Genomic DNA, 10,114 nt, shown 5'->3' on the forward strand with positions numbered 1-10,114 from the left:
TAAAAACTGTACCCAGAGGCCTGTTCAGATGAAAGCTGCAGGTCAGGGCCATGTTCAGCCAGGTATAGGTGGTTATCAGCCACCGAGAGGCCGTAGACAGGTTAGAGGTGGAAATGGATGGGGATGTGGTCGTGGAGTATCGGGCAGAGGTATTGGTAACACTAAGGTGAGACAGCTAGCCTTGGTCTATGTTGCTCACAGCCAAGAGGATGGTGACGTCCCTGATGTCATAACTAGTACGTTCCTAATTTATAATGTATCATACATTGCTTTAACTGATATTGGGTTTACGCACTCATATGTTACATGCACTGTGTCTGGGATGCTGGGTATCCAGTTTGAAAATATTGTTAGTGAGATGACCGTGTTGAATCCGCTGGGACAGTCGGTAAGGGTGAATAAGTTGTTCAAAGGCATGCCCCTTGAGGTCCAAGGGGTTGTCTTTCCGGTGGATTTGATGGAACTGCCGTTTGGGGACTTCGATATTATATTGGGCATGGATTAGTTAGTAAAACATCATGCGAAATTAGATTGCGCTGCTAAGCGTATGGTGTTGAAGTCTACTGAGGATGAGGAGGTGACTATGATAGGGGAGCAAAGGGATTATCTGACTCATGTGATCTCTATGTTAAAGGCTGAGAAGCTGGTTCACAAGGGTTGCAAGACGTTCCTAGCTTATGTTAGTATTTCTGATTCTAAATGTCCTTTTGTGGAAGATGTCAGAACTGTTAAGGAGTTTTCGAGTGTATTTCTCAAAGAACTTCTTAGGTTGCCACCAAACTGTGAGGTCGAATTCGGCATTGAGCTCATACCTGGAACAGTTCCGGTATCCATTGCCCCTTATAGGATGGCACCAAAGGAGCTAGTGGAGTTAAAGGCTCAAATTTAAGAGCTACTGGACCGAGGATTCATTTGACTGAGTGTGTCTCTATGGGGAGCACCGGTGTTGTTTGTGAAGAAGAAGGATAGATCCATGTGCATGTGTATCAATTATCGTCAATTGAACAAATTGACTATCAAGAACAAGTACCCTTTATCGAGGATAGATGATCTATTTCTCCAAGATAGATCTTCAGTCCGGGTATCATCAGCTGAAGGTTAAAGAGGCTGATGTGTATAAGACTGCATTTAGAACTCACTATGGTCATTACGAGTTTCTAGTGATGTCGTTTGGGTTGACGAATGCACTAGCGACTTTCATGGATTTGATGAACCGAGTATTCCAACCTTATTTGGATCGATTCGTAGTTGTGTTTATAGACGACATCCTGGTGCATTCAAGAACCGAAGAGGATTATGATGCACATCTTTGAATTGTCTTACAAATTCGGAGGGAAAAGTAGCTTTATGCAAAGTTCAACAAGTGTGAGTTCTGGCTGCGAGAAGTGACATTTCTGGGTCATGTAGTGTCAGGAGAGGGAAGTAGGGTGGATCCTCGAAAAATTAAAGCTGTAGTGGATTGGAAACCACCAAAGACGGTATCTGAGATTCGAAGCATTCTGGGTCTGGCTGGGTATTACATACATTTTGTTGAAGGGCTTTCACTGATTACTGCACCTCTGACCAAGCTACTGCATAAAGGGGTACAATTCAATTGGACTGATAAACAGCAAGAGAGTTTTGAGAAACTGAAGGGTGTTCTGACTAAGGCCCCTGTTTTGATACAACCGGAGTCTGAGAAGGAATTTACTGTCTAGAGTGATATGTCGCACCATGGATTGGGTTGTGTGTTGATGCAAAAAGGTAAGGTGGTTGCTTACGCGTCTCGTCAACTTAAGCCTCACAAGGAAAATTACCCCACTTATGATTTGGAGTTAGCTGCAGTGATATTCGTACTGAAGATTTGGAGGCATTACTTATACGGTGAGACTATTATTTTCACAGATCAAAATTACTTATACAGTGGAAAGACAATTATTTTCATAGATCATAAAAGCTTCAAGTATCTCCTTACTCAGAAAGAGCTGAATCTTAGGGAACGAAGATGGATAGAGTTGCTTAAGGATTATGATTGTTCAATTGAGTACCACCCTGGTAAAGCTAATGTGGCAGCTGATGAATTGAGCCGTAGGGTTGTATCTGATTTGAGAGCAATGTTTGCTCTTCTTAGTCTGTTCGATAATGGTAGCTTGTTAGTTGAATTGCAAATGAGACCGACTTGGACTGATCAAATTAAGGAGAACAATTGTTGGATGAGTCGCTAGTCATTGTTATCGACAAGTCAAGAATGGTGAGACTAAGATTTTGGGCTGAATAGTGAAGGAGTATTATGTTTCCGTGGAAGATTTTGTATGCCGAGGGATTCGGATCTAAGGTAGTCTATACTACAATAAGCGCATAGTAGTCCATATGCTATGCATCCTGGCGGAAACAAGTTATATTGAGATCTTCATGAGTTGTACTGGTAGCCAGGGTTGAAACGCGAAGTTACTGATTATGTGAGTAAGTGCTTGACATGCTAGCAAGTTAAGGCTGAGCATCAACTACCTTCTGGGTTACTGCAGCCAGTTAAAATTCCACTCTGGAAGTGGGAGAGGGTAACCATGGATTTTTTGAGTGGACTACCCTTAACACCTACTAAGAAGGATTTGATATGGGTGATTGTAGACCAATTGACTAAATCTGCCCATTTTATACCGGTCCGCACTGATTATTTGTTGCAAAAGTTGGCCAAGTTGTATGTGGCCAAGATTGTGAGACTGCATGGGGTACTGGTTTCTATCATATCTGACAGAGATCCTAGATTCACATCTCGGTTCTAGAAGAAGTTGCACGAGGGATTGGGTACAAAACTGGATTTCAGCACTACGTTCCACCCTCAGACAGATGGGCAGTCAAAGAGGGTGATTCAGATACTAGAAGACATGTTAAGAAGTTGTATAATCGATTTCAGAGGCAGCTGGGAGGACTATTTACTGCTGGCAGAGTTTATGTATAACAACAGCTTCCAGTCTAGTATTCAAATGGCACCGTACAAGGCATTATATGGTCGTAGGTGTAGTACTCCTACCTGTTGGACTGAATTGGGTGAGCGGCAAATTTTGGGACCGGAATTAATTTCTGATATAGAAGACAAGGTAAAACTTATTCAAGACCGGTTAAAGGAAGCATCTGATAGGCAGAAGTCTTATGCAGACTTAAAGCATAGGCAGATCGAGTATTCTGTGGGGGATTATGTCTTTCGTAAAGTCTCACCATGGAAGAAAATTTTGAGGTTTGGGCGGAAAAGTGAGCTTAGCCTTAGGTTTATTGGGCCTTACTGAATACTTAAGTGTGTGGGACCGGTCGCTTATCAACTTGAGTTGCCTCCAGAGCTGGATAGAATTCATGACTTGTTTCATATTTCAATGTTGAGGCAGTACCGTTCTGATCCCTCACACATAGTGTCAGCTGAGGAAATTGAGGTTAGGCCTGATTTGACTATCGAGGAAGAATCGGTGCAGATATTGGATTGTGATGTTAAAGTATTGAGAATGAAATCTATTCCACTGGTCAAAGTGCTTTGGCGTAATCACGGTTCAGAAGAGGCCACGTGGGAACCAGAAGAGGCGACGCGACATCAAAACCCTCACTTATTTTGATCAGGTAAATTTCGGGGCCAAAATTTCTTGAACGGGTAGAGTTATAACGCCCCAAAAATGTAGGGTCTGTTGCATTCTTTGACACAAATTTCTTGTTTGCTTTATTGGCTATGTGATTTGGGTATTTTTGGGGGTGTTTTAGAAGCCTGGGTTCGAGTCTAGGCCTTGGTAAAATTTTTGGTTTTCTTCTTAGGTGACACTGGCTGTTAGCAATTAGGACTTATGTTTAAGTGTGTGAGATTTTATGTCAAAAAAAGCCTTGTAGCTTGGTGGCAAGTGGCATGACAAGGCTATTGTGGGAGAAAGGGTTCGAGTCTCATGGCAGGCAAGGAGCATTTATTTTGCTACCAGGTGACGGTAAGAGTGGGTGTTGGATTTGAACTCTGGGGGTGGAGAGTTTAAATCGGTCATGGAGGTTGTTATGGAGGATATCAAGGATGGATAGGGGGAGAGAATCTTGGATATTTTCAAGGAGTTTGAAATTGGGATGAGTTGTAGCCGAAATGGGGAGCTTGTTGGTGCAAATTCGGCCAAGGGGGTTTGGGGAGTGCATTTTTGGCAATTGGTGTAGGAGAAGGTGCCGATTTCTTTCTCTTCTCTTTTGGGTTTTTGCTCTTTTTTGACATTTTGGTATCTTCTACTTAGTGTCGATCTCTCTTTCGTGCCCTACAGGATTTAAGCCGAAATTCCTTGTCTCAACTCCTTTCTTTTCCACTTTGTGTCGAATGACATGACTTTTTCCTCTCTTTCCTTTTAAGTCTTTGACTGAACATCTTCTTATCTTTCTTTATTCTCCTTCTTACCTTAACTACATTTCCCTTCTTGGAGCCTTGACCGAATCGCTCTTGCCTCCTCTCCCTCTCGACTCATTTGGGTTTTTCTCTGTCCTAGCCGAATACCCTCTCACCTTGCTGAATCTCTCCCTGCTTGATCAAGTAATTAAGTTTCTTCTTAGATTATCGAATTCATAGCATTAACTGAGCCTTGCTATTGCTATCTCTAATATGTGGGTTCACAGTTGTGCCACTTCTCTTTCTTTTTGTTATATTATATTAGTCTCCCTCTCTAATCCCTTTTCTTTTGGTCAACTATTGTTAGGGGTGCATTCGTGGCATCGTGTGCTAGATTGTAGTTTATGCTGGGGTAGGCCGAATACTACTAATCTCCTCTCTTAGTCTTTGTTTCGGTAAGAAGTACACATGGTTAAGTGGATTATGTTTAAGATTGTGTAACAAAGTGGACTTTAATGCAGATCTTTGTCAGTAAGTGAGTGATCGTGGGTTAAGGGTGGTTTGGAACCTACTTGTATTATCAAGGTAAGCAGCATTTGATGTTGGAAATTAAGAGATATTATGAGAGTGGTTAACCCGAGTAATTGAAAACTAACATTGGAGCGTTATTTTGGATTTAGGTTGGGCACGTGGTGATTGTCGTTTTCCTCTCCAAAAAGGTGTGTATTCATACGCCATATATTTGTGAAACGGAAAAAGCCAAAAAGCCAAAACTTCGTCCTTTGTAGCCTCGCGAGTGAGCAATCGCTCGTGAGGTAAACCGAGCCCACAAACCATGGAAGACAGATTGTAGAGACCTCCACGAGCGTTTCCATGGGATTGGATCGTTATGGGCCGCAGTGGACTGAAATGGGCTGCGTGGGCGCAATGGGCCCATGGGCCCCATACAGGTAAAATTCACAAGAAGTGAGAATATTCGGATTGGACTATGAAATCTGTATATTTGTGACAGAACAAGGCTAAATGAGCCATATGAGTGTGTGGAGCCACCTAGGCTAAGTAATGGGCTTTGGGCCCTATTTACGCCATTTTGTCCATATTGATTACCTGAGTCACCCGAGGCGGAGGTAGACCTTCTGAGAGGTCGTTATCTACATCGAGACCCCGAAATTAGTGAATGACCAAAATACTCTAAAGGGTTAAAATTACTAATTTACCCCTAATGGATGGAAATGACGATTATACCCTAGAGGTAGGTTGATTGATGAGTGTATGATATATATATGATTGTATCTAAGTATGAGGCCTTGCATATGCGCATTATTTATGACATGACATTTTGCATTGAGGTTGGGATTCTGATTTGGAGGAAGTACTGTGCTAGTGGCTTTGCCACATTTTAACTGTTCTAGTGGCTTTGCCACGTATTTTGATATTAGTGGCTATGCCACGTTTACTATTATTAGCAGCTTCGCTGCGATATTGGTGTGTTGGCTGGGTGGGTCGAATTAATCCCTACATGGTGTATTGGTTGGTACGGGTGGTGTGTTGGTTAGATTGGGATGGGATGGGTTGCATACCTGCACTGTACTAATATTGTTTTGGGCTTAGGCCCACACTGTCATTGTATAGGGCTAAGGCCTAGACTGTACTGTTACTGAATAGGGCCCTGGCCTAGACCGTTACTGTACGCACTATTTATTGCTTGATTGATAGGGGATACACTGAGTTCTCATAAACTCATCCTTCCTTTTAACTGTGCAGGTAATCCCCAGCCTTAGACGATTTGGAGTCGCGAGGGACTCAAAGTTGGCCACACGATCGCAGATGTTTTGATTATGACATTAAATTTATTCTAAGACTTTATATTTGGGTTTTAATTATGTAATAAGGCCATTTAGGAGATTTTTAACTTTTATTGGGCTTTTGATTTCGTATTTTAAACTGCTTGAGTAGGAACATCGAGTTTTCTAAACAATAATGGTTTCAAAGAAAAACATGCATTTTAACCTTAAGGTTTTCAACCAAAGAAGCTTCCGCCATTTTAAACGGATTATGAAATCAATGATAACAAACGTTTTGATGAGTTAATTTCAGTTATAGTAACAGAATTTACCATGTTTTCTCAAGCAATTAAAAACTAAATGGGTTTTAACTTTAAAACAGTTTTTCACCAAACAAGTGCAGGTTTTGGAAGGCACTTCATTGTGACGTCGAATTTGGTCATAACGTCTAGGTCGGGTTTGGGGTGTTATAGATCCAGAAAGGCTAGATACGGAATTGGATTGAGGAAAACAAAACTTTCGGATTAGTAGAATTTGTATAGAAACAAGTATCGAGGTAAGTTTGTGTAACTAATTTGTGTACATTTATATGTTTGAATTAAATGTTGTATATGTGAATTGTATAATTTTAATGTATGTGCAATTGATTGAATATCCGATAATGCCCGATAAATGTCAAGTCCCATTTGAGTAAATGAAATTCGATGGATACAAGATTTTCGAATTGGTTGTGGTCCTACATATGTTGCGGACACACTATAGCTCGAAAGAGTGTCCCGTTATTAGCCCTCTCGAGCTTCCTGTTATAGCTTTCTGAGTGTTCTGATAGGTTGTGATCCTACATTTCTTGTGGACACACCTTATCTCTTATGAGTATCCCGATTAAAGGTTCTTTGTGAACTTCCCATTAAATTGGCTCTTCGTGAGCTTCTCGAAAATGCTCACTTGAGCATCCCAATATTAGCTATCCGAAGCTTCCCGATATGGTTCTATGTGAACTACCCGATTATGGCTCTTATGAGCTTCCTGTTATATAGCCTGAGTAAGCTTCCCAATAGGCTCTTCTCCAAATGGCTCTGTGTGCGGTTCCTATTACATGGCTCGAGAGTGTGCTTCCTAATTATATGCCCTAATTGGGTACCCCATGAAATAATTGACGAATTATAGTAGTGTACACTATAGTGTACATATGAGTGTATCCATCGATATTTCAAATCAATTCAACGGGTAAAGTTCTGCCATGGCTAAACTGAATTTGAAATGATTTGTCATTAAAGTGTACATGTAATATGGAAAATTGTTATGGAAAGCATATGTATATGAAAGACATTAAATGATAAGCTCATCCATCTTCTTGGTATTATGTGAATTACTTGACTAACATGATTGGTGAAGTGGTGTTTTAGGCTATAAACCAAATTGTGGTAAACTAAATTCCTACTATACGAACTTACTAAGCATTAAATGCTTACTAGATTTTCTTTTCTCTGTTTTATAGTGCTCGGAAGCTTGTAAAGGTTGGAGATTGGTCGGAGTATCATCACACTATCCTCCAGCTTGTTTTGGTATAAAAAGAATCTTATTTTGATAAAATGGCATGTATAGGTTATCTTGGCCTATGTTGGCATGTAAATAGTTGTTCGTAATTTAGCCATTGGAATGGTTAAAAATGGATTGTTATGGTATGTTATTATAAGATTATATATATATATCGTGTTTGGCTTATATGTATATGGTTTGGTTAAATTAAATTAGGGTAAAATATATATCATTACAAGAAGGTAAGTTTGATCATATGAATATGTGATACTATTTCATACATGTTAATGATGTTTGCTTAATTTATATGACTTGGATTGTTTGGAAAATGTATGCAAATGTTATTGTAGGTTGAAGGTTAAATTTTGGGTGAGAAATAAGGTTAAGAAATAGCCTTACTTTGTTAACACAAGTAGACACACAGACGTGTGTCTTGACCATGTGTGACACGCGACCTGGTACATAGCATGTGATTTGGCTGCGTGTCTCTTGCATCTTAAAATTTAGAAACAGAATGCTCAAAATTGGGCACATGGGCAGAAACACGGGCGCGTGTCTCAGCCGTGTGTCATACGCAGGAGTGTGTCTTGGCTGTGTGAAACCTGCACCTAATTTGTGAAAATTAAATTGACCAAACGGCCTAATGGGCATGTGGTAGTCCGTGTAGCAGAAGTTAGAGAGTTACAGGGTAAGGACACGGGCTGGGACACGGCCATGTGCCTCACATCGAATGCCCACACAGCCTGAAACATGGGCATGTCACTTGGCCCTGTAAGCCACACGGGCTACGCACACGGGCAAGTGACCCTTGTATTAAAGAAAAATTTTGAAATTTCGCGAAAAATTCTCTGAGATTTCGTTTAGTCCTGACTTGATTCTAATGTTTAAATTGGGCCTCGAGGGTCCATTCAAGGGACAATATGATTATTTTTAGATATGAATAGTAAATTATATGAATTATCTGTATTTTTTCTATAAACTTTAGTAATGCTCTATAACCCTGTTTCGACGACGGCTATGGGTTAGGGGTCTTACATTTATTGGTATCAGAGCAATAGTTGATTCTCAGACAACGTAGCAAGTATGAGTTTAGCTATACATGCCAGTATATAATTTTTGATTGTGTGATATCTCCTAACTATTTTTAAATGTGTTTTTCATATAGGAATGTCATCCAACGAAGCTAATGCTGAATCCGAGGAAGCTGGGAGCAATGCTCCAGCTTCAATTCAAAGAGCTACATCTAGAAGTAGAAGGCCTGAATCTGAGGGCCAAGGTGAGGAGGCAAAATAAGCCTTTTTCCAAATGATGAATAAGTGGTTTATAGAATTCATAAGAAAAAATCTTGTTGTACAACAACCTCCCCCTTCTATTCCTTAACCGATTCCTGAGATGCCACAAGGTGCTAAACCTAATAGAATTGGTAAGCCTCCAGTAGATAAAATCCGTAAATATGGGGTAGAAGAATTTAAGGATAATGATGAAGATGATTCGGAGAGGGCTAAGTTTTGGTTGGTAAATACCATCAGGGTTTTAGATGAATTATCATGTACACCCGCTGAGTATTTGAAATGTGCAGTTTCTTTATTAAAAGACACAACCTACCATTGGTAGAATACTATGATTTCTATTATACCGAGAGAAAATGTTACATAGGAGTTTTTCCAAATGTAATTCAGATAGAAGTATATTAGTTAGAGATTTCTAGATCAAAAAAGAAGGAATTTTTAGAGCCTAAATAGGGAAATATGACTGTATCTGAATACGAGCAAGAATTTATTCGGTTAATCAAGTATGCCAGAGAATGGGTCCCGACTGAGGCTGATATGTGTAAACATTTTAAAGATAGCTTAAATGAAGATATCAAGCTATTGATTAGAATCCTTGAACTAAGGGAATTTGTAGTTTTGGCTGATCGAGCACACAAAGCAGAGGAATTAAGTAAAGAAAGAAGCAAGCAAAGAAAGAAGCCTAGATTTTGGGAAGAGATTTATGGGCAAGTTAGAATCATCTACTCCAAAGAAATCAAAGAAGTACCATGATTGTTTTACTGCATCTGTGGGGTGTTCTGGAAAAAACGAGGCTCCCAACACTCTACTCGAAAATCTCTGTCTCCATCTGTTACAAGTGTAAGGAGTGTTGGAAGTGTTAAACCAAGATGCAAATATTGTAATAAATTGTACTTCGGTGAATGCCGCATAAGAAGTGGAGCTTGTTTTAGATATGGTTCTTTTGACCACTATCTTAGAGACTGCCCAAAAAAGCCTGTAAAAGATATTGTTCAGACCTCTAGGCTGAGCAATCCTATCTCAAGAGGCAGACCACCTCAAAACCTCAGCAATGTTAGTGGTAGCCGAGGTGTTACAAATGATTCAACAGACAAATCTGAAGCTAGAGCACTGGCAAGGACATAAGCTATGTGTGAAAAAGAGGATGCTTTTGCACCTACTGTTATTAGTAGTTCATTTTCTCTTCTTGA

The 10,114-nt window shown here is 40.1% G+C and overlaps 1 protein-coding gene across 1 annotated transcript; it reads left to right on the plus strand.

Annotated features, from left to right (window-relative positions):
- The first annotated feature begins 547 nt into the window (after positions 1 to 547).
- Positions 548 to 8,928, plus strand: LOC107887866 (uncharacterized). Its single transcript, XM_016812087.2, has 6 exons — positions 548 to 826; positions 1,344 to 1,691; positions 2,463 to 2,537; positions 2,744 to 2,932; positions 3,360 to 3,507; positions 8,801 to 8,928. The coding sequence occupies exons 1-6, from the start codon at positions 548 to 550 to the stop codon at positions 8,926 to 8,928; spliced, it is 1,167 nt and encodes a 388-aa protein (XP_016667576.2).
- The last annotated feature ends 1,186 nt before the right edge of the window (positions 8,929 to 10,114 follow it).

The sequence above is a fragment of the Gossypium hirsutum genome, chromosome A03 (assembly GCF_007990345.1).
Source record: "Gossypium hirsutum isolate 1008001.06 chromosome A03, Gossypium_hirsutum_v2.1, whole genome shotgun sequence".
Lineage (NCBI taxonomy): Eukaryota > Viridiplantae > Streptophyta > Magnoliopsida > Malvales > Malvaceae > Gossypium > Gossypium hirsutum.